This window comes from Budorcas taxicolor, chromosome 25 (genome assembly GCF_023091745.1).
Source record: "Budorcas taxicolor isolate Tak-1 chromosome 25, Takin1.1, whole genome shotgun sequence".
Taxonomy (NCBI): domain Eukaryota; kingdom Metazoa; phylum Chordata; class Mammalia; order Artiodactyla; family Bovidae; genus Budorcas; species Budorcas taxicolor.
The window spans coordinates 40,585,041-40,610,414 of NC_068934.1; the positions used below are offsets into that span (position 1 = coordinate 40,585,041).

At 44.1% G+C, this 25,374-nt stretch overlaps 1 protein-coding gene across 5 annotated transcripts; it reads right to left on the reverse strand.

Annotated features, from left to right (window-relative positions):
• Positions 1–1,989: 1,989 nt before the first annotated feature.
• Positions 1,990–25,300, reverse strand: CPSF7 (cleavage and polyadenylation specific factor 7). 5 transcript variants are annotated; one of them, XM_052661926.1, is made up of 11 exons: positions 25,233–25,300; positions 24,502–24,610; positions 17,587–17,805; positions 16,656–16,759; positions 16,111–16,283; positions 12,962–13,069; positions 12,655–12,712; positions 12,021–12,139; positions 9,503–9,671; positions 8,692–8,859; positions 1,990–3,970 (listed from the first exon to the last, which is right to left on the reverse strand). In XM_052661926.1, exons 2-10 carry the CDS (start codon positions 24,553–24,555, stop codon positions 8,697–8,699), a joined length of 1,167 nt encoding a protein of 388 aa, XP_052517886.1. In that variant the 5' UTR covers positions 24,556–24,610; positions 25,233–25,300; the 3' UTR covers positions 1,990–3,970; positions 8,692–8,696. The 5 variants fall into 5 exon arrangements, with proteins under 5 accessions (XP_052517886.1, XP_052517885.1, XP_052517884.1 ...); XM_052661925.1 differs by having other exon boundaries at positions 12,914–13,069; XM_052661924.1 differs by having other exon boundaries at positions 12,655–13,069; positions 16,138–16,283.
• Positions 25,301–25,374: the final 74 nt, after the last annotated feature.

Sequence of the window (25,374 nt, forward strand, 5' to 3'; positions counted from 1 at the left end):
GAGGCCTGAGTTCAATTCCTGGGTCAGGAAGACCCCCCCCCGCCCACCCCCAGAGAAGGAAATAGCAACCCAATCCAGTATTCTTGCCTAGAGAACTCCATGGACAGAGGATCTTGGCAGGCTACAGTCCATGGGGTTGCCAAGAGTAGGATACAACTTAGCAGCTAAACCACCACCACCCTCGCAGCAATGCAGAAAAATGAATGAGAGGTTCAGTTCTAAGGGGCAGCTTATAACACAGGGGCTTTAAAAAGCAATTCAATCTCACCCCCGACTTGGCAGGTTGAGATGAGGAAGTAACATAGCCAAGCATCAGCTGGTTACTAACTTGTTAGAAACTTTCGTCTTACTTGTCTCAGTCTGGATCAACCCCAGGCCTCAATGGGTACCCCATGAGGATGGGGATGAATGATTGAAAATGGGCACAGGATTAAAATAGGAAGTCATCACATTTTCTCCTTGGGTACCTCGAAGCATTGGGTTTCCCATGCATGGCTCCATAAATACGCCTCCTTTTTAGTTTATTTTTGGCCATGCCACACTGCACGCAAGCTCTTGGTTCCCTGACCACAGACCAAACCTGCTCCCCCTGCAGTGGAAGCTAGGAGCCTTAACCACTCCACCAGGGAAGTCCCATAAATGTTCTATTCTTCTTGCTGCTTGTCAGAGCCAGCTGTGTGGATACAGCCAGTCATCAGAGAACATCATACAATAGAAACTGAGGCAGTGGAGGATGGCATCAGCACCAGTCTTTCAGGGTTTAACGTGGTCAGGCTGTACTCACCGTAGCGTCAAGGGAAGCCACCATACACCATACACACCTGAAGAACTAACCTGGGACAATGGGAAAGGACAAAGGAGCAGGCGCTGGTCACCAGAGCTGACAGAGGTTGCTCAGATATTCACACTCATGCCTAGAACTGCCAGGTGACTGCATGGCAGAGGTGATCCAAGTCTTCCCCTTTCCATACTCCAATGGTAGCCCCTAGGAGAAACTGCAGAATGTATCTGCTTCTCCGGTCTAACAGTCCTCACACTCTAGTCCCCACACACATAAGCCATCTGCAACATAAAAGGTAGAATTCTCGAGTTGATGCAGCACAGGAAGGCACTTTGGCAGGCATGGCACACATCTGAGATGCAGGTGACCGTGGAACTCAACTTGAGAACAATGGTTAAAGTTCTGAGAGGCACCATGATAATTTTTTTTTCCTGTAAGTTTGGTAACATCGTAGACCCTCCGGAGATTTCCCTTCTACTGCAGGTTACTTGTTTTTATACTGCTTTTGCCTTTACTGGTCACCTGGTCATTCGTTCGTCTTTTTATTGTGTTCTCTTCTTGTTCACTGGGCTTTTTAAAGTCAGCTTTCTGGAATCCCAAGGATCGCCCCTCAACACTCTGCTTTCTAACCTGTACTTCCTTATATTAGATAACAATTCAGTCTACATAAAACGTTCCCATTTGCTTTGCTTAAAACATCCCAGTGTAGAAGGCAGGACAGCCATCATTTTCATCCTGCAGATGAGAGCCTGAGGTCATGCTGCCTGTCCATGGTCATAGATTTAGCCAGTGGAGGAAGCACTAGCCAGCCCATCTGCTAATTCCTGGCAGAGGATTCTCCCCTTTATGAACCTGATGACAGCATAACTCAACTGCACAAGGCAGGACATTGATTCTGGGAATGTATCTTAGGGATCTGGAAGGATAAAGGATGACCTAGAATTAGGCTGTTTAGACGGCCAAGGACAAAAAGCTAAACCTCAAGGGGCACCTCCAGAGCATTACACGAGGTCTCCTAGCTGTGCCACACGCACTGCACCCCCAACGTCCAGTTCCAGCTGAGAACTCTGGGATTCACTCCCCTCCCTCTCCATCAGCCCACACCCATGTCCCAGACACCTCAACAAATCTATGCAATGCGGAATCCGTGAAACAGCGCACACCCCATTTATTATTTAAAAATATTTTGTTACAAAAGGAAAAAAAATACAATGCAGTATAAAAGATTGACAGTGTCATCAAGTTTATTACACAATTTTCAACCTATCAGAAAGACAAACAAATCACCAACAACAGGGGGACGGGGCCATGGCCTTTTTGAGGGTTGGGTTTCTTTCCTTTTGCTATCAGGAAATAAAACTAAAAATTGTGTCATTGAGTAAAAACAAAACAAAATATAGGGAGAAAAAAAATTCTCCGGGTAAACGGCTTTTCTGGTATTCTATATATATTTCCTTCGCCGTAAACTGTCACCTTACTTGGTTTTCTCTACATTAAAAAGACACCCGGAGCTGCTCTTGAGGATAAGCACATCACTTAACACTTGGCTGGCTGGGCGGGGTGCCATATTCTGAAGTGGAGGCGGGGATGGGGTTGGGGGACAGGGGATAAAAAGCTACAACCGGTAGCCTCTGTCCCAAGGGAATGTGCCTCTCCAACCCTGGGGGGACTCCCTTAGTGACTGATTGAGGGCTGTGTCAGAAACGTGCAGGGAACAGAGGAAGGGTTCGGTCCAACTCAGTCTCTCCGCTCTGAGCCAGAAGGGTCTCCAGTGACCCTACATCTCACATGCCACGTCTCCTGTTAGATGTCACATGCCCTTACAGATGCAAGTAGAAGTAGCATCCGTCGCCCCATAGGTATTGCAGGACCCTGTTGCTGCTGCTTCTGTCAGCAGCAACCACATCACAATTTGGATGTTATGGGAAAAGCAATTCCATTTGCCTGTGTAGAAAATGGCCCCCAGAGTGGTGGTCCTTAGAATTCTGAGCTGAGCTCATTCAAGTCAGGCTCCACTTCTTCCTTGCTCCTTATCAGAGGCAGCAAGTACCTCCAGGCAGAGCGAGGGGAGCTATTAAGTCAAAAGGTGAAAAAATACCAAATTTTTGTGACTTTACTTACTAGTGCCAGGTTATCCCACAATAAGTAAAAGTATGTACCTGGAGGATGCAAGCCCATGCTCACATCGAACCTGAAAAAAGAAAAGCCTATGGAAGTAGGCCATATCCTGCCCAACTTGCCTCCTTCCCCATTCCTAGTACTTCACGAGGGTTCTTCACTGCTGAGGTCCGACATCCCCAACTCCCAATGGCAGTACCTTCCTCTAAAACAAGGAAGCCGCCTTCTTGGGGGAAGGGCTCCACATGTGAAATGGAAAAGCCCCAGGGAAAGGGAACATCTAGTGGATGGAGCTGGTTATTGCAACAGGCAACCAAGCAAGAAGCAGTAGAGGGTGGTTAATGGCTCCGCCAGATCCCCCAGCAGACAGCAACCTCATGGCCCTTCTCGGCTTAGGAGGGGCAGGTCCACTGAGGAGGCTGGGCAGCAGGGAGTTAGAAGGGTTTGAGCCCTCCGGGAGGTTAGGGAAACAAACCGTCAATATGTAAGAGGGAAAAGCAAGAACAGGAGCTTTCCAGCAAGTAGTTTCTGTTCCCATGGTCCCTCCTCAAAGGGCGGGGAAGGTAAAGGAGTTAAACAAAGTGGTATGTTAGCAAGGGGTTTGGACCCTCTTGGCCCCATCAAACCTAGTGCTGAGGGCAGGACCCTGGGCATATTTGGCACACCCAGTCACTCTCCTAGATCCCACAGGGAGGATCCCTTTTCTTTGGGAAGGATTCTTCCCATCAACCTCACCAGTGAACTGCTCCTGGAGAATCAGAAACTCAATGCGTTTCCTTGGACAAAGCACCATTCTCTATGGAGACCAGGGACCTGGACATGGTCTCTTCCTGTCTTCCACCCTCCCAACCACATGGAGTCTTTAGGTTCTTTACCCTGGCAGAAAGGAGTGGGACTGGGAGGGCTGCCAGGCAATCTTCAATCCTGTAGGGTAGAGGGTATTCCCTGGGTGTCTGGAGGGGTTAGGGGCTTGGAGGAAGGGGAAGGGGTGGAGCGGCCTCCGTCCTTTAGTCCTGATCAAGGTGAGGAGATGCAAGTCCATTAAAAAAACATTAGCTTCCAACCAGACTCCTGTAATGAGAACATCGGAAGGGAAGAAAGAAAGCACAAGTTAGAGGTTACTTTCTGATTAACAAGGGCTTATAATAAATTATAGTGGCATTTTCTAAAGTTAAAACGTATGAAGTAGGGGATGCAGACAGAATGCACACGGGGGAAAGTAAAAAACAGAATTGTCTGGGAATGTCTGGCACTGTGAGTAGTGAGGGCATGGCTGGAAAAGAATACAGGAAAAAAGAGTACATCTTACTTTAAGGTTAGAGGGAAGAACACTGACAACGAAATGAGGAATCAAAGCAGTCTGACTGGAAAGGGGACTTTGGCAGGAAAAGTATGGAAACTGCTACGTTTCAAGAAAAGTTGCTGTAAGGGAGCATGGTGAGTTTAAACACTATTTCAGAAAATCTATTCTGAGCGAGTCATAGCTTACCTTAAGGGAAAGGGGAAAAAATCTGGAAATGGGAGGTACAGTGGTAAGAAAACAAGCGTGTACATAACCAAATCCATTAACCCCCGAATACCTAAGAGGCCCCAGTGGGGAGCATGCACTTACACAGGAAAAACTAAACTTTTCTCCTTTTAAAGAAGCATACACATAGATATACAGCTACAGCCAGAGATGTTCTAAGCTGTACTACATACACACAGATATGCACATACAGCCAGAGATGTTCTAAGCTGTACTACATACACATAGATATACACACACAGCCAGAGATATTCTAAGCTGTACTAAAACTCAAGAGATTTTAAGTCTTCCCTCAGATGACAGCTGTTGGGGAGGGACCAAGAAGCACTCTAACACCAATCAGGAGTGATCTGGCCAGAACAGAAAGCCTCTAGAGCAGGGAAATCAAAGAAAACAATCAGTAGTCATCATCCAAGAAAACTAAAGGCACAGTTAAGAGCTGCTCAGCAGTACAGCACTGCTGCACCCCGTGCACATCTTGACCAATCTTTAGGTCCCCAGTACACAGCCCTTGTTCCAATGCTGTAACACCAACCTGCAGGGGTGGCCTGGCAGTCTTACCATGTAAGATAGAACTGATGGTGAAAAGGAAAAGGGGGAGTGAAATTTGGGCTGAAGATTTAAACTAGTGCCCAAGCTGGCAACATGGCCTATACATAAAGGCTCAACTTTAGTGCGTGCACTTACGTAACATGGAGGGGCTAGCCAAAGAAAAAATACACTTGTAAGCTACCTGATCCTTCTACACTCTGAATGGCACTATTTCAGCCTGGGGTCCTCAGACTCTGTAATGGCCTCTGGCTTCTCTAAACATCTATGTATGCAAGGCATCTTCCTCAATTTCTATACGAGAAATGAAAGCCCTCAGTGTCTTCTCAATTTCTTATCATATGGATTTCCGAATCTTTGTTATTAGACCAAAACTGAACAGAACGCTCAGTTTTCACTGGATCAGGAGGATAGCAATGAAGTGAGAATAAACATACATCAAGCAGGATAATGTCTTAAAACAACTACAAAAAGTCAGCGCCACAGACTGCCTAAGGATATTCTCACACTCCAAAGCATACACACATATACCACAAAAGAGATGTGATGTGGGAACTGCTCCTACAAAACAAGACTCAGAGGACAACTAGTGCACCAGAAGTAAACTACAGTTGACCCTTGAAAAATACAGGTTAGAACTGCACTGGTCCACATACATGGAGACTTTTTTCAATAAATTCATACTACAGTACTATACAGTGTGAGGTTGGTTGAAATCTGTGGATGAGAAACGACAGAAATGGGAGGGCTGATTGTAAAGTTATACTTGAATTTTCAACTACACAGAGGTTGGTTCCCCTAACCCCTACACTGCTCAAGGGTCAACTGAATAGCACCCACTTCTTAGAGGTTATGGCTCCATTTTGGTGGTAAAGTTTGAATAGATTGAGGCCAAAGGGGGGTCAATCAGATTTAAGCCTCAGAGGTTGAGGCCATCCTGAGGAAGGGTAGACAAAAAAAAGGTTGCTGATTTTTGTTGCCTCTAGATGGAACATACCCTTTGCTCTCAGGAACACCTGTCCATATAGTATAAATACTATTTTTTTTAATAACTAAAAGGTTTTGTACACACAGCTTGGAAGTTCTTAATATAAATGAGACTAATTATCCAGATGGAATAACCAACATATCTAAAGGATGACTAGGAAAACTGGGGAACTAGAAAACCTATCTCAAGAGTTAATTTTCCTCATCTGTTATAGGCCTGCACCAGCCAAATGACTGTTTTCTGGGAGCTGCTGGGTTACAGGATTTTTCAGATATCCAAATTGAACCATCCCATAATGGAAGAAAACTCCCATTTTACAGGTGGATAAAACGAAACAAGATGACAGCTTTTAAAGTTTCAGGTTCAGATGTTCAACCCCCAAAATTCAAATCATCAGTGGATCTCACAATTTCTCTATCAAAGGCTGTCAGACGAGCAAAGGCACCAAGAACAGTGATGTGCAGTTACACATTCCAACTATGAAGCTGAGTGTGGCCCCATGCTTCGCACATACCAAGTAACACCTCCCTGGTCACTCTCATCCTAGCTAGCTGCAAAGGACACACGCGGTGGGCTGCAGGGATTGGGGAGGGTGGTGACTGACACTGAACCTCCAAGCAACACTGGCAACTGTGCTAGCTCCAGCAAGACTGAGGTGCTGCTGCTGCGACAGGAGGGAAGAGCTCAATCAAAGGACCGCTCAACCCACCCTCCTGCCCACCTCAAGACAGAATTAGGCCAAAGCTGTCTGTGGGCTCCACCTCTCTTGAAGCCTGCTTTTCTGGAAGATATATGGGCACTTCTCAAAACTCAACCTAGTGCCAAATCTAGAAAGAAGTATCTAGAACCCACAGCCTAACTGCTGATTTTCTGAGGGGTATCTTAGATTTCCATTAATATCAAGTACTCCAAGACTTTGGAATAAACGAGAACAGAGAAGGGAGGCAGGTAAAAAATGTTGGTTAACTTCATTTCCTCATATATCTGCTCTCTACAGAAAAGACAAAAAGAATTCCCAACTACAACTCTGCTTAAGTTTTTTGTTTTTTTTTTTAAAAACAAAACATTTATTTATTTGGTTGTGTTGGGTCTCAGTAGCAGTATGCAACTGAGGGATCCAGGTCCCTGACCAGGGATGAAACCTGGGACCCCTGCATTGGGAGCAGAGTCCCAGCCACTGGACGACCAGAGAAATCCCTCCGCTTAGGTTAATGGCAGACAATGTCCAACCACAAACTAGAGGGCAACAGCTGAACAGAACAAGACTCCTTTCTCAGTAGTTTGGTAGGTTATCATTAGGCAATAGTTTGTAGTCTAGCCACTGCTTGTGAACAACAGGCACTCACAGAAGAGGAAGGGCTTCTTTCCCCTTCTTCATCCAGTCCCCCATGAATCCACCCCAAAAACACACAATAGAACTACTCCAACTCTTCACCCTCCTCAATTACCATTACTTCAGACCAACCAAATTGGTTAAAACCAAGAACATTTTCCTAATCTACTTGATGTGAAACTACAAAATTGACAAGAGACCCCAGAGTATCACCTGGTTCACGCAACAGCCTTCAGGAACCACAAACAGACCATCCCCACCAGAGTCTAGACTACTTTTAAAGATCTCCAAAGAAACAGAGGCAACAACTGCTCCTGCTTGCTTATGTACCAGAAACAATCTTTGTTGGAAGTTTGGTTTCAGTTGGGATTGCCAAGCTGGTGGGATGTAACCTGGAGCCTGTCTGAGAATGAAAATAATGAGCTAAGGTTCCTCAATCCAGCCAAGCCTACCTCAACTTTTCAGTTACTTGAGTTAACATATTTAGTTCCCTGCCCCCAACCCTCCTGGCTTTTGCTTTGATTAAAAAAAAAAAAAAAAATGCTGTCAATGAGTTTTTCCAAAACATATCCTGCCATTGAAGTATCCTCCACATGGTCTCTAAAGCTTTAAAGATAATTTTTTTTTCAGATCTGCTTTCTCCTTTCTAACCAAAGTATCCTGATTTTCAAAATCTTTTAAATAAGATATTAATTCTAAAAAATTATTAATGTTGCACCTTGAAAACTTACAAGTAGGCAATGGTCTTACTTTTCTCTGTCTTGGCCAATTTCCCTGATTTTTTCATTTGAAAGTTTGGTGGGGTTAAAATAACAACAGTGAGGGACTTCCCTGGCGGTCCAGTGGTTAACACTGCACTGCCAATGCAGGGTGCACAGGTTCAAACTCTGGTCAGGGAACTAAGATCCCACACCTGGCATGGCAAAAAATAAAACATAACAGTAACAGTAGCAAAAGCTATCATTTATTGAGAACTTACTATGTGACAGATACTATGACAGCTAAATGCTCTATATGGAATTAGCTCACTGAATACTCAGCAATCCAATGAGAGAGTTGTTTTTATTATTTTCACTCACAAATGAAGAACAGAAAGTAATATGGCTGGAGGAGATGGGATGTGTAACCTGCAGACACTATGTTCTTAGTCATTATACCATGTCAAGTAAAAGCAGTCAAAAAACAAACAAAAATAGCTTAATCTCAGGTCCATTTCAAGGTGAGACACCTCACAAACAAGCAGAAAATCTGCCCTCCTGAGTTTCTGGTTACGTAAATCGGAAGTCCTCCCATCCCCTTTACCTGCTTTAAAAGGAGGGAGAGAAACCTTTACTATCAATACTTTCTCTTTCATAAGAAACCATCAGCACGCCAGCGGTGGGGCCCTGTCCCACCTCTCTCAGTGGTGCCGGTCCCGCTCTCTGTCCCGGTGTCGCTCATGCTCTCGGCTCCTTTCTTGGAAGTAGTCATCGTGCCGATCTTCATTATGAAGCAGGTCCCGGTGCCTCCTGCTGCTTTCCCGGGACCGGCTTGGTGACCTCTCTCGGGACCGATGTCTTTTCCTATTAGAAAGACTAGTTTCAGACTCACTCAGAAGACCTACCCCATTTTTTCCAAGAACCTGGTGTTTTAGTGTCTCCTACTATTTGTTAAGCCACTCTTCTATTACTCTATCATGGGCCCACTGTCTGAGGATATTAGCTCTTTAAGGACTAGTCTTTTAAAGAAAAGTAAGAACAAATTTGTTGAGACTTATTAATGTATCAGGCACAGTGCTAAGAGCTTCACATGCTTTATTTTACTTAATCTTTACAACAGATCTGTAAGGTAAGTACTATCACTGTCCTCTTTCTAAAAATGAGAAAAATAAGGCCTCAAAAGTTGAGTAACTTTCACACTCAAGGTCACACAGATAGTTAGGAGCAGAATTCAAATCCAAGAATGTATGGCTCCAAAGCCCACGTTCTTAACTACATTGGTCTTTCTTCCTAAATAAGCCCACTGCCTCACCCAACACAGATTTCAGACATTACAACATTTATTAATGTAAACATTTGATCAATTTCTCCCCCTTAAAGGCATGAAGGCTAGGTCTGCTCTTTTAGCCAGGTCCTTGCCAGATACCTGTGTTCCTTTCCTTCCCCTGCTAACCCCTGGAAAAATGCTGCTCAGGGCTGGCCGCCACTGGAGCAATTATCAACTCACCTGGATGAGCTCCCGCTGGCACCCACACTGTAAGACTTGGCTTCAATGCCATGAAGACAGTCCTTAAGAGAGGAGATGAGGACACGGCAACGCTCATCATTGGCGACCCGGGACTGTTTGATAACAGCAATGGCTGTGAGCAGTGTCTCAATCGCGTCACTGTAATCCCCTGACAGGGGGTGGATGGAAAGGACCAACGATAAGCAGAGGCAGGAAACTGATGAAAAGGAGAACTCAGGAGGACACAAACCAAGAGTAACTAGCTGTCCCACAGAACCACAGTATAGTGGATGAGGCAGAAGCGGCAAGTACAAAACTGTATTGAAATGATATTCCAATGGTCTGGAATCAGACAGATGCTCTCAGATACTGCTCATGGATGTATAAACTGGCATGTCATTGTCTGCAGGCTATTTGACAACACCCATTATAATAAATAATGTGCACACTTTTTGACCTAGCAATTCTAAAAATTTTCAACTTCTGCTCACAAGTATATAATTTAAGCAATGTTTGTTTTAGCATCATTTGTTGTATTAAAGAATCACAAATAACTTAAAAGTTCCTTCAATAGGGTCTGACTATATAAATTAAGGAACATTGGTTCTACAGAATATTACATAGTTGTTAAAAAGCATAATGTCATCTGGATATAAACAAAGCAATCCATGTAAAGCACTTAAGCACAGTGCCAGACACACAGTAAGGGCTCAATAAATGTTATGTATTAGCTGATATAATAGATGATTAGAATATTGTTAAAAAGCTGTAAAACAGTATTCCATATCAAAATTATATATATATGATGCTATATGCAAAAAAAAAATCTGAAGGACAGAAACTTCAGATGCATGGTAGTCTTACTGACAGTTCTTGTACAGAAGTCTTCCGTTTATTAACACTGCATAGTTGTCTGAATTATTTGTAATCTATAACCAAACATGTATATGCACAGAAGTAACATATAGTTAAAACATGTTATATTGTGTGCATACACACACAAACACACATTTTAAATTATGCTGCCATGAAGAACTAGCTCCTTCACCATCTGAGCAATACTCAGACTCACCGATAGTGGTCGGGGTGGGTACCTGCACATTTCCTAACTAAAGCTTTCCTGCACTGCAAGAGCCTTAAGGACAAGATAATGCAAGGAAAGCATGAAACCAGGCAGGGGCCCAGTGACAGGACCAGCAGCTTCCTCGTGCAGGGTAGTAAAGAACAAAACAGACTGTGGAGGAGCTGCAATTCTGTGGAGGCCAAGGAATGCTGGGATTCTGGCTCACCCAAGGGAGGGAATTTTTGCCTGTTTTGTAGGCAGTCAATAAATATCTGTGGAATCGCCAGTCCAGGTTCGATGCATGATACTGGATGCTTGGGGCTGGGGCACTGGGACGACCCAGAGGGATGGTATGGGGAGGGAGGAGGGAAGGGGGTTCAGGATGGGGAACACGTGTATACCTGTGGCGGACTCATGTTGATGTATGGCAAAACCAATACAATATTATAAAGTAATTAACCTCCAATTAAAATAAATAAATTTATATTTAAAATAAATAAATATCTGTGGTTTGAATGACTGAAATGAGAACAAAACAAAGGGAGGAGACAGAGGTTCAGTTACTGATCATCTCAATGTGAAGGAACTGGTGGAGAACAATGACTGTTTTTCTTTACACTATGTATCTGATTTGCTACAATGAGCATACATAACTTTTTAACTTAAGAGATTTACTCAGATGTCAATGAAGATTTCCAGTGGAAAACAGAGAGAATATATACATGCTTTCTGTCTTTACTCTGCATTCAGATTTCATAGTAAAGATAAGAAATTACAGAAAATGGACGAAAACAGTTATTTCTTAGATATGACAATCTATATCTACATTCATGTGGGAAACTCACAGGAAGAAAATGAGTATGATCAGTGTTATAATGTGAAACGTGGATCAGAACCAGGAAACTCTCTATATTCTCTTCTCTTAGGAACCAAAGATTCTGTTTTCTCAGCTCTCAAAAACATGGTTTCTGGTTCTGCCCACTTAATACTGACAACAGGGCAAAAGTTAGCTGTAAGGGTGTATCATGCCTTAAGATGACACCCAGTAGATTTGTCTCTTTCTAGGTCAGGCTACATGGAAGCCGTCAGCTCTGCCTTGATCCTCAAATATAATCAGATTCCATATCAACCATCATCATCAGTTCTAAAACCTCAAGGTATACACAGACACTAGACCCAGTGATCAACCACTGAGATCAAGATTTCCAGGAGGCAGGAAACACCACAATGAGATAGTATTAGTTATTTATATTCTACACATTAAGTTGGTTTTCATGGGGCAGGTCTAGATACAGGCTAAATAAACAGTCTCAGTGAAGCTCCCCAAAAGCCCAAAACCAGGTTATTATTGATTTGCAAAATGTACCAGTGCTCCAATTTTATCTTGGATTTCTTACCAATGGAAATGACAAAACTGAAAGTAAGCAGAAGGCAGCAAAGCTAAGGATGAGTTACCTGCACTGGCTCCAGATACAGCTTTGGAAATGGCACTGCTGGAAATTGCTCTGTTCCGCTTCATGATGTCTTCAAATTCTGCTTCACTCACTGTAGAGGGCGGAGGGCCCGAATCTCGGCTGCACACAGAAATACAGAGACAACATCACTCCTGACTGCGCACACCGAGCGTTATCTTACCATCCTCTAGAGTACTATGTTACACTCTCCTGTAGGCTGTCTTAAACGATTCTAAGCCTGTTCACATGTTTTATATGTTCATGTTCTCTTCAAAGACAGGATCTATGTGCTATACTTTTATAATTCTGGCACGACCACATAGTGCTAGGCACTCATAGCACTCACAACAGTGACTCAGAGCACTCAACTTAATCAACCACCTGAAAAAGGGATACAAAGGACACAGTTTGGGTGAGAGGTTAAGATGCAAACAAAATACCAAATAAAAACAGTCTCTAACGCATAGTTAACTATTTCCCAGGACTCAATACTATGACAACAGAATTTCCACAAGGGAAAAAGACAATAATAGTTCAGTGCTCACTTACTTCCTTGGGGAGAAGAAAATAAACTTAACACACTGTCTACCCTGCTATGCCTGGCTCAGATTTAAAAGGAACAAGATAGTCCTTACCTGCCATGGTGGTTATAGGGTGCTGAGGCCTTCATGTAAGTATCTGGTGGAGGCCCCACTGTGGCATTTGGTGGGGGGAAGAAGGCTGGATTGAGGTGAAGGGCAGGTGGGATGGCCCCAGGGGGGGGTACAGCCAGATGAGGAGGTAATCGAGGAGGAGGGGGCATGAGATGCTGGTAGTGGATGCCAGGAGGAGGAGGAGGGACCCCAAAGCTTGAGGAGAGAGGTGGTGGGGGTGGAATAGGGGGTGGGGGCAGACCCATCAGGGGAAGGGCTGAAGGAGGGCGATTAAAGTAGGGCAGCACACTGGGGGGCTTATCCACACGGGCAGATGAGGGCACAAGGTTCTCAGAGGGTGTGGCCCGTCCATCAGCAGAATCACTAGAATCTCGGGAGTGGGCCCGTGGAGGTATTCCTACGAAGAAAAAAGAATTACTGTTACTGCCCAAGTCTTAAACATAACCATGGGACAAGTTCATCCGTCAGCAAGAGTCATCTGACACCACACTAAGGAAGGTGACAGGTGGCTGAGGAAGAAAGTAAAATCATCTACTGCCTCAGAAAGGTTAGAGGCAGCCTAGTTCAGACATAAACGCAGGAAGCAGTACCACCCTAAATTCTGTGTGCTAAAGAATTCTCTTTATCTAGAACTCTCAGTGCTTCACATTTAAATTATCCTTAAATTTGTTTTCTATTTTTAAATGCAGAAGGTTCTTAATAACCCACAAGAAAAATGACAGTGTTGAAATATGTTCATTACTGTTTAGCTGAATTCAAGCAGATTAAAAATCTCATTTTCTCTGGTAGGAGTTCAGGGACTCTTTCCTTGGGCTTGTAGCAGCTAACCTTTTCTATCCTGCTATATATTTGAAATGTTCTCTTTGCCTTGTCACTTTGGCCAGTAAATTTGCAGGAAAGGAGGGACAGGCAGGGCATGGACAACACTTCTTCCATCCAAGTACCGAAACTGGTAATTGGGATAAGGAAGAGACACACAACAAAAAGTGGAAGATTAGAAGTTAAATGAAAGAAAGTGGGAGATAGGCCAAGAAAGTGAAAGTGAAGTCGCTCAGTCATGTCTGACTCTTTGCGACCCCATGGATTGTAGTCTACCAGGCTCCTCACTCCATGGGATTTTCCAGGCAAGAATACTAGAGTAAGTTGCCACTTCCTGCTCCAGGGGATCTTCCCGACCCAGGGATCAAACCCGGGTCTCCCACATTGTAGGCAGATGCTTTACCTTCTGAGCTACCAGGGATCATATAAGATCAGCCCATAGAATGAGCAGATGGCACACAGCTGACATCAGGGACTCCTTGCAAAAGCTTGGTACAAAAATATGTCTGAAATCTGGGAAATTCCTACTATATTTCAACAGTCCAAACCCTCTACCCCAGAGGGTAGCCTTCTAGGAACATGATCATGGTTCAGTGGTATGTCATTGTGCAAAATGGACTCAAAACATGTCTGCATACTGCTGGAAACATGGCTCTGATACTGTCGAGTCACTTGGGTTAAACTTGTTCCCTTTTTCCAATTTAACAGTCTACTCTAAGCCTGGTTGATGTGAAATCCAACAGAAGAATGTGATCACATGGACTTGGGAGTCTTGGATGTAAAAAGATGCCATTAGGAGACAAGTGTGAAGAGGCGAAAAGAAGAGTGCTCCTTCAACAAAAACTTGTTAGTAAACCCTAGCTCCTGATGAAAGCATTAAGTGGAATCAATCCCTTTGGCAACCACCCTGGTCTCTCTAATGCAGTGTATCACCAGGGCCTCCCACAGCATCTTCGGGCTTTTCATGTCTCACACACATGGCAACTTGCTTCTTCTCTGAGTTCTCTCAAACAGAAGAAAGAACACTACAAGTGTAACCCCCTGAAAGTTAGCTCCCTTCCCAGCTACCGTTCCTACATCAGCAAGGGTGTTTTTTGGTAGCTATGGCTACAAGTCCCAAGAGTAGCAACCATTTTTAAGCAGACTATGTCAACCAGCTGTACTGAGTGAATTAACAGGGTCCAACTGTATCAACATGACAGAGCAGGAAAACAATTCAATCCAGCAAAGAAAGGTAAAACCCAGGAGTAAACAGCCCAGTGGTATTAGGACAATTAGGTGTTCAACAGAAATGTAAAATTATACATCTTACGAAAGTCAGAAGAGGGCAGAATCAAACAAAGACTCTGAAACAGAATGGACTCTGAAAATTCATGTTATCAAGGAAGAAAAGTTGTGTCTTCTAACACAGAGCAATAAGAGTTCACAACACTTCCATCTAGGCTCTCAATCTAGTTATAAGAACATAGTTATTCCTATGCAAGAGTTAAGTGACCATATTTCCACCTTCAATCAATCTATCCAAGGTCCCAGTAGACTACGCAATCAACACAAGGCACTATTTTGAGAAAAGGACTTAAGCAGTTACAGAAAGTAGGTAACAAAACTTTGCCATCACCCTCATTGTAGTAAAAGGCAAGTAATGGCAGTTGGCTGTTTCAGGCAGGGCCTTGCCAGGTAGCTGCACCTTGTGAGGTCATGACAATCCAAAGCTGGTTCCCAGGTTTCACAGGTTCAGACACTGATTTTAACAGTGGCCCAGGGGTGACTAGACCCTAGGAGACTGATTCACACTATTCAAATTCACAAGAGACTGATTCTTAAACCAGAATGCCAATTTTTTAATTTACAATGAGAAATACAACTGCCAAGCAGACTGGAATACTCGTGTCACCTGGTCAGTGCATTCTCTTCCCAGCAGGAGACCCTAGTTGGGAAACCAAATTAGTATCAGAAGATGGCTTGGTGAGAACGGGGTCAGAACAAAGGGAGTAACGTGAGCTTAAGGCATACCATCATCAGGCTAATGTGGCACGATGCAACATCCTCTACTAATGGGAAACACTTGCCAAGCGAACTAAAATAGCAGGTAATCAGAGGGTACCCAAGCGCCCTGGTCAATGCTGGAGAAACACTGTTAAATTTTTACTCTCCACCATTTCTTTTGTCGATTCATTAAAGAGTACCTTCCAATGTATAACAAGATTACAGCCATCTTTATGTACTATATTTGTATTTTACTGTGGTTGCTTAGTATTTGATAGACATGTCTTACAAGTCAGTCAGTCCATTTGCTATATACTGATTTTTTAAATAGAAAACACATAATTCAGAGGTGACAGGAACTTTATACACCATGTCCAGTTCAAATGGGGAAGTAGGCCCTAAACAGTAAAGTGACCTGCCCAAGGTCACATAATGAGTTAGCCAGCAGAAATGTATAATCTGAACTACCTGACTCCTGGCACATAAGTCTCATTTTTAGCTCACCTACTGCCATGCTGCCACCCATAATCATCACCACCCTCCCTCAAACTCCTCCACAATGCAGACCAAGCCTACAGCACAGAAAACAAACCCACAAAATACACCCCCTTCATACAGATGGTCTCCACGTACCCCCTCTTGGGACTCGGACGCACTCACGTTTCCGAGCCTGTGCCTCAAACTGTGACAGGTTCTGCCGGGTGGCCGGCCTCACATCCACTTTTTCTCCATTAAGAACTTTTCCTGGCAGAAGTTCCAACAATTTGTGGACAGAGTTTTCAGAGGCTACCACCACCTCAGCATACCTTGAGGAAGAAAAATTAAAAACGTGTGAGATCTACTAGACAATCAAGAGAGAAACACAGAAACTCTCTTCCGCTTTTGGTAAAGCAAAGGATACCCTGCTCATATTATACATACAAAACTATCAACAACAAAAAGTGTCGGCCTAAAATGTTCCTATTTATTTCAAATTAGAAACCAGCTTTCTTTGCCCTTCAATGGATGGATGTTCTCCTACCTCGCAGGGAGGTCCCCATTCTAAGGTGGTTTGTCAAAACCAAGGCAGTAAACTGGGCCAGGGTGGGAGGGATTAAATTACAGGGCCAAAATAACAGTACAGATCTGTTATCCCAATGGTTACAAACTAAAAGGGGCTTCTTAAATCCAGACCTCACCCTTTGGACTGGCCATTTGCTCGATTCTCTGCAAATTTCAACTCCACCACATCATAGACTCCTATAGAGCGAATAACCTGGATCAGCTGCTGGTCTGTGGTCCACTGGGGCCGGCAAGATGGAAAAGGAAGAAATGTCAAGAACTATACCCCCTCCCCCAGAATGTCCCAAACCCTTCCCCCAAACCTAGGAGTCTAGTCATAACCATGACCCCCCAAAGGAAACCCAGAAGGCCATCAGGATGTCAACGAGAGCAGGTTTTAATATTGTCCTCACCCAGACAGAACTGCAAACCACCCACCTCTGCCCCAATCCCCGTATCTGAGACTAAGAAAATTAAAACCTATTTTAACTCTGACTGCCATGTGGATCATCAGTTCAAACACTGATTACTAGCAGCTTTTAGTTGGAGATCTGACAGGCAGCGTTGATCACTGTCAACAACTTCCCCCTCAGTATATACAATTCTTAACTTGGAAAAAACCACCTCCCATCACCAGCCCCAAAACATGTCACACAATAACTTTTGCAGAACAACAATCACCACCTACCCCGAGTGTACTACAGCTATCAAGGTCTTTGCTCCCTCTCACCCATCATTATCACAGGACCATCTAATGACCACCAAGAGTTCAAGGTGTTCACTCTGAAATCTCATCCCACAGATGACCCTGGTAGACATAAAGCCCCAGGGTCAGGGGCGGTAACAAGATGGCAGAAAAAGCAACTACCCACTTAATCATTGCTTTCTTCGGCACCAGTACGTCCTCAGGATAGTTCTCTTTCAGAGATCAATCCAACCTGATCCCAGGAAAAAGAAATCCAACCCCATCAGAGCACAAAACAGTGCAACAGTGGTTTCTGAAAATGCCATCACCTCCCAGTGCTCTCCCTCCAGCCCACCCAAGCCTTTTTGGTTACCCATGCTCACCCAGGAGAAACTGCCCACATAGACAGCAGCTCGCCTATTGCGCAGGCCACTGTAGGTGTACAGAATTGCAGGGGTCTTGTTATTGGGCTTGGGAGATGGCTCCTGGCGAACAGGAGGAGGTGGCTCAGTGCTGCTGCTTCTGTCATCTGAAGGTTGTGAAGTGGCTGTCAACACGTCATCATACAGGTCAATCTGATCTGTGTTGTTGAACTCTGGGTCCTAAGAGACGGGGCGTTGGCAAAGGTGGGTTTGAAAACCTTTCATTTTGTTCATTCTGTTTTACTCTAATTTACTTACAATCCACAGTCAAATACTTTGTAAAACATATAAAAATTTCCCCATGTAAAACAATTTTAAAAATTGGGTTTATGTAGGTGTTTCTCTTAAGACCCTGTTAGAAGTCTGTAGTGTTTCTAGCTGTAATCAACTGTGAGACTCAAAATGTACATGACAATTAAGCAAGCACACTAAGAATGCACAGGGCTCCCCTGGTGGCTCGGTCGGTAAAGAATCCAGCTGCAACACGTGGGAGAGCTGGGCCCAATCCCTGGGTTGGGAAGATCCCCTGGGGGAGGGCACGGCAACCCACTCCAGTATTCTTGCCTAGAGAATCCCCAAGGACAGGAGAGCCTGTTGGACTGCAGTCCATGGGGCTGCAAAGAGTCAGACATGACTGAGAGACTAAGCACAGCACAGCGAGAATGCACAGAAAGACATCTGCTATTGCTATCAAGTAAGCCAGCTTCCCAAGACCACATTTATACCAATGAAATTTTCAACATCTTACACTACTTCCAAAATCAAGAGTTACACAAAACTTACTATTCTACTTAATAATGCTCTAAAGCTCACAGTATATAATACCATCTTTCTAATAAAATAAAAAGGAGGTGAATAATTGGGGTTTTTCCTTTATACGTTCTAGTGCATGACGTGCAGATCCAACACATCACCATGACATTTATATAAGAAACATCTCTGAACAATACCAGAGATATCTAATGATATACAAAAGCCGTCCAAGTTCTCTAAAACATAAAGCTCAGCAAACAGAACAAGCACCCTTATCATAAGCTGTATTATACTAACCATTTAGAATATGAACATGCATTCTGGAAGATAGGTGAGATACACTTTTTGTCTGTGTTATATATTACTGTTATAGATTGAATGTGACCCCCCCCCCCCCCACCAACCCTGCAACACACCTCCTTGAAGGGTTTCCCCCTTTCAAGGTGGCACAGGGGTAAAGAATCTACCTGCCAACGCAGAAGACACAGACAGGTTCAATCCCTGGGCCAGGAAGATCCCCTGGAGAATGGCATGGCAACCCACTCCAGTATTCTTGCCTAGAGAGTCCCATGAACAGAGGAGTCCACAGGGTCACAAAGAGTCAGAAACGACTGAGCACACCCACCCACACTGAAACACTGTTCCCCAACGTGATGGTATTAGGAGGTGGGGCTTTAGAGAGGTAATTAAAATGAGATGAGGTCTTGAGGGTGGAGCCTATGAAATGTATTAGTGCCCTTGTAAGAATTAAGAGCTTGCTTGCTCTGCTCTCCATCATGTGAGGCTACAAGCTGGCAGAGGCTGCAACTGGAAGAGGCTGCTCACCAGAACACAAACCTGATCTCAGTCTTTCAGCCTCTGGAACTGAGAAATAAATTTGTTGTTTATAAGTCACCACATTTTTAGTATTATAGCAGACCAAGCTAACACATATCAAAACTCCTAAAATCATAAAAAATACTATTAAGGGAACTTAATGTTTCAGAGTTTTTAGTGTTATTATCTTAGAGAGGATCTTTTTATTTTAAGGACAAGCTGTCCTATTTTAAGACAAGTTGTTCTTTTTTCACCCCCAGGTAACAGTCTAAAACATCCAAACAGTGCTAAAGATGAAACTGCCAAAAAACAGATACAAGGAGATATTGGAGTGTTTTAGGGACACTATCGCTCATTCATGTCATTGCTGTCTTTTAAAAATGGGAATAAAGAAAGATCTATACAAAGGAAATAAAAAAAGAACCTGATTTGGCAACTTCCTTAGCTCCTTGAAGGTGAATCATTTCCCCTAATGCACCTCAGGTGCGGAAGCTCCAGTAACTTTCTCCCTTCAAACCCATCACAAGAATTCCCGATTCTGGAGTGCAACTAGAGGAGTCACTACAAAACACATTCTTAGACCTACATACCACCAGAAAATTTAGGGAAACAATCTTATAGTTTCTCAGTTTATCTGAAGTAAAAGGGAAGAACATACATAGCAAGATAATGTAAATAACTTCAAATGTTACCAATACTCTAAGAAGCCCAAAGGAGAAGAGTTTGAACCTTGTAAAAAATCTCAGAAAGAGAAAAGAGCATGAAAAAGAATCAAGGAGGTAAATAAGCACAAGAAGACTATCTTAGGTAGTCAAATCTATAAATAAGGACCTTGCATAAAAAAGGATGAGTATGATGGGGAGCTGCTAACACTGCAGAGTATAGGGTGGATAATGAATTTAACAGGTGAAGAAAGTCACAGCTAGTAACTCAATATTTTGTGTGTAAAATATCTGACAGTCTAAGTCTCAAACAATCCTAACTCTAGACAAATCATTTATTTATTCATGCACTACATACGATTTGCTCTTACGGTTCAAGGTGTAGAAAAGACCTAAAAACCACCTGATCCTCTTCAGTGCTCTAATCCTAAAACAACACTACTTCAAACCAGGGTAACTTTTCTTTTTTCTTTAATTAATCAAGGATTGTGAAATGGAACTTAAACAAGGAAACTCACGATCTTGTATGGTCAGTGGAACCAAACTGGCATTCTTTCCACGAAGCATCTGTGATTCAGAGATGCATGTTGAAACGTTTTAATACAAAGACTATTGCTGATAACTGAGTCGTGAACATGCAGACATGGGCAGCTCAGAGATCAACGGTATCACCAGGAAATCTCCCATACCGTAAGCCTCAGTGAACAATCTACTCTTTCAGGGGTTCCTTAGAGAATATGACAGTCTCTATCCCAGAAGACTCTGGTGTATGGATTATTTTACCACTTAAAGAAATACAAAAGGATTCAAGGAATGTAAAAGTGTCACAAGATTCAAATGGTCTCTCTGGGCCATAGAACCTCAGTTCAAAGAATTCTGTAGGAACTGTTCTGATGAGTAAGGCAGACCTATTGAGGATTCCACTGAAGAAATAATGTATCAAGTTGTATTTGCATCTAAATCTCCTAGCAACATCAAGGGGCTAAGACAGGAAAATAGGTAAGGACCTGAGGTTTTTCTGATTACCAAATGAGCTGATGATTTATGCAGTAAAAGCAAAATCTAATTCTACAAATTAAGTGAAAAATACAGTATTTTACAGGCATTGATGTTAAGGATTTCATTTCAAGGAGATTAGAAAAGATGTATTTAATACTAAATTAATACCAGGGAGAAGTCTGCATTTTATAGCAGAGGAATAGCTGTGATTGTCTCAGGAAGCTTCTTGGTTTACAAAAGAGAACTTGCATGATGTTTGAATTTAGATAAGAACTTCCCGACCTGAATGCTCAATGTTCCTACTTGCCAGCCCTTTCCTGTTATCTAAAGCGTTAGTCACTCAGTCGTGTCCGACTCTTTTGTGACACCATGAACTCCAGCTGGTCAGGCTCCTCTGTGCATGGAATTCTCCAGGCAAGAATACTAGAGTGGGTTTCCATTCCCTTCTCCAGGAGATCTTCTGACCCAGGGATCGAACCCAGGCCTCCTGCATTGCAGGCAGATTCTTTACTGTTTGAGCCACCAGGGAAGACACAGTAATAAAGCTTTTTCTCAAAGCAACCTATGTGAGTTAATTTTCTTATAACTGTAACCAAAGCTCAATGCTTTTTGGCTTTGTGATTACTATGTCCACAATTCTCACCTTACTCTTCTTCCCTATCACGGTCCGTTGCTGTCGACCACCAGGAATAGAACCTCTTGAGCACACAAATCCATCTTTCCCCTTTTATCTCACTAGTTCTAATACGATGCCTAGCAAACAGAAGTAGCTCAGTAACTATTTGCTGAGGAAACTGAGCATACTGTGCAAAGCACCCGTCTCAGCACGAGAAACAGAAAAGAGATGAAACACTCAGCAGGGATGGCAGCTTTCAGTCACTTTCCGAGTTGTTCTCCTCAGCCCAAGAGAGACCCTATGAACTCCGAGGTTCCCTCTGTAACACAAGTGAAGTGGCTCTGCAAAAGATGCTTTTGTAGCACATATGTAACATATCTGGAGTCAGCACCACAGGGTTCCATCTAGGAAGAGTGCTTTGCTCCCTGGGGAGCAAAGTACACATGACAAGGTTCTTGTGCAGGGGTAAGTTGGGGTGAATTAGTAACATTCCTATAACATTCTAAAACACAATCTGTACTGTTGGCCTTCAATCTAAGCTTACTTCTACAATCCCAGTCAAACAGAGCTTTTACCACTTCTCCAAAGCTTCCAAATTCTACTAAAACCAGCTTTGCTAAAAATTAACTCATTTGTGAGGGGAAAAAGCACCCTTTCCTGACGTTCCCCACGACATAAGACATTTAAAATCTATACTTTCTTCAACTTAACCAAGTACCAAATTGTCATTTCGGTGCAAATATCTACTTGATTTCACACACACAAAGTCCTGTTTAACTGAGGAGACCAGAGATCAAATTGTTGAGACCAACAACTCAGTGGATGAGACCTGTCTTGTCTATGACCGACAAGCAATACTGCTTAAGAAATTATGAAATCTCACTTCTCAGACCACATGTGGCTAGATCTGTGGTCAAGGACCCTGTTCTACCCATTTCCCAGAGTGAATCAGCAGCAGCACTGTCGTCAACCCACAGATAATGAAATTAAGGGGAAACGAAGTTTTTAAAATTAGTAATAAAAAAGAATTAAAGGAGACTTTTTTCTTGCTATCTTATATTTAAAAGAATAACATAAAAAGTAGTAAGAGTCTTGATTCAAAGTAATATGAAAAATTCAGGAAAGCAAATGGTAACTAAATATACTAAGTCTTTCTTTTTATCCATAAATAATTGACTTATTTGAAATTTAAAGAAAGATTTTCATGTATTTAAGTTAATCAGCAGCCACATGTAGACGACTGCAGTTTGCCTGAGAAGACATGGGAAAATGATCAACTTTTGCCAAGTGAAAGAAATGGCACATAATGGCATATATAAACCTCGTCTGCTGCTTCACATCAAAGTCAGGGTCCATACTGTATAGCACATGGAACTCTGCTCAATGTTTTATGGCAGCCTGAATATGAGTGAAGTTTGGCAGAGAATAGATACATGTGTGGCTGAGTCCCTTCTCTATCACAACATTGTTAACAGGCTATACCACAGTACAAAATAAAAAGTTTTTTTTTTTTTTAAATGAGGGTCCAGAGCACTTTCCTTCTCTGCTGCTGCTGCTAAGTCACTGCAGTCGTATCTGATTCTGTGCGACCCCATAGGCAGCAGCCAGCCAGGCTCCCCCATCCCTAGGATTCTCTAGGCAAGAACACTGGAGTGGTTGCCATTTCCTTCTCCAATGCATGAAAGTGAAAAGTGAAAGTGAAGTTGCACAGTCGTGTCCGACTCTTAGTGACCCCATGGACTGCAGCCTACCAGGCTCCTCCATCCATGGGATTTTCCAGGCAAGAGTACTGGAGTGGGTTGTCATTGCCTTCTCCGCTTTCCTTCTCTAGCCTGGTTTTGTTTTTTAAATCCTCTTTATAGGCCCTTACATATAGCCATTGAAAGATGAAAATGGGAAAAACCAGGTTACTCAAGTAGAATAGTGCTGAAAATAATCCAGGCAGGATATTAAGTTTTAAGTACAGACTTCTGAACATTCTTGAGATCTTTTCTGAATTGACCTGTATATGAGATGATTGTTTCAAGGGAGATCACTGTATAATTTTCTTGACATATTATAAAGAGATCAACAAACTGAACTCAGAGTACGTGAGTGGGTCTCTATCTGCTTCTGAAGTGGTTTGTCCAATACCTTTACCTCCTCCCACCAATTACATCATCAATAAAAGTTACTACTAAAAAGCTAACATTAAAAAGCCTATGGACTTCTTAAGACCAGAGTCAAGCTACTTCTGAAACAAGGAAGGCTGAAAACAACTGGAAAACAACTGACATTAAATGTTAAAGTTATCTTTCATACTTGCACTGCCTTTTGAAGCGAAGGGGTACTACGTTTCTCCAGCTGCAATTTGAGAGACTCTCAAAGGAACACATATCAACACTGTCTTCATGAATGCTACAGAACACCTAATTCTGATTTTTAAACGTGGCTAGTCGGAGAAGGCGATGGCACCCCACTCCAGCACTCTTGCTGGAAAATCCCATGGATGAAGGAGCCTGGTAGGCTGCAGTACATGGGGTCCCTACGAGTCTGACACGACTGAGCGACTTCACTTTCACTTTCCACTTTCATGCATTGGAGAAAGAAATGGCAACCCACTCCAGTGTTCTTGCCTGGAGAATCCCAGGGACGGGGGAGCCTGGTGGGCTGCCGTCTATGGGGCCCGCACAGAGTTGGACAAGACTGAAGCGACTTAGCAGTAGCAGTCTTCCAGCAAACTGACGTTCAACTTTGGCTTACTGGAGAATCAAGTTCCACAGGTTGATAAACCACTCTATTAAACCTAATTTTTATTTGCTCTTAAATCAAAGCTTTTAAAATTAAGCCTGGAGGCTTTAGTTGACATAAAGCGGAATAGGCGTTAAGTCTTGAAAGTCTGCGCTAGAGGGAAGATTTTAGATCTGACAGACGTGTGTTCAGGCCGAGCAAATCTTCTACCACTGACAGAGCTTGGGACCCCTGCAAGTTTGCTGCAAGAGATTCCTCGGCCGGTACAGGAAAATCCCACTGCTCCCGAGGACTCCTCACCTGATTGAATTCCTCGTCAGCGTATATATCAATCAAGTCAACTCCTTCTGACATGGCTTCGGAAGGAAGATCTCGCGCCCGGAGAACGGACAAAGCAAGAAAGATGCCACTGCGGTATCCAGAAAGAAGCAAGAGTTACAAAGCATAAGGGTCCCGGGCTGGAAGGAGGGCACTGGCTGCCAACCTCCCGTCTCCAGAGACGCAGCATCCCGGCAGTCCGAGCTCGGCCCCACCCGCTCCGCCCCGCCCCCGGCCTCGCGCCGCCCCTCGCTCTCCCAGGCCACCGGGGCTCGCGGGGCTCGCTGCCCATCACCCTCGGGCCCGACCGGAGCTGCGCCGCAGCTGCCCGTGGCGCGACGAGAAAGTCCAGGCCTCTGCTCCTACGGGCCCTCGGATGGCGCTGCGAAGAACGACCGCGGCGAAGCCCGCAAGGCCCAGCCCGCCGCACCTGCCGAGGCCCCAAGCAGTCCGGGCTAGAAGTCCCTGCGGCTCCCGGAGCTCCAGCCACCTCCGCTCCCCACCCAGGCCTTAGTCCTCGCCCCCGGCTAGGCCCGCCCCGCTCCCTCCCCACAGACCCGGCCCGACGCCCTCGGCCCCCTCCCTCAAAGGCCCGCGCCTCCCGCCGCCCGCCAACTCCGACTGTCCCAAACTCAACCGACCCCCTCCCCGCCTCAGCGCCGTCCCCAAACCCTCTTCCGGCCCAGCCGGCCCCGGCCGCGCGCCCCCGTTACCGGGAATATGGCGGCGGCGGCGGCGAGTCTGGACTAGGCCCGAAGCGCGCGAACCGCTCTCGGCCCCAGGCCCCGCCCCCCCGCGCCGCCGGCGTCACACGCACAGCCACTTCCGCCATACGCGAGGACGCATCTTCCTGCT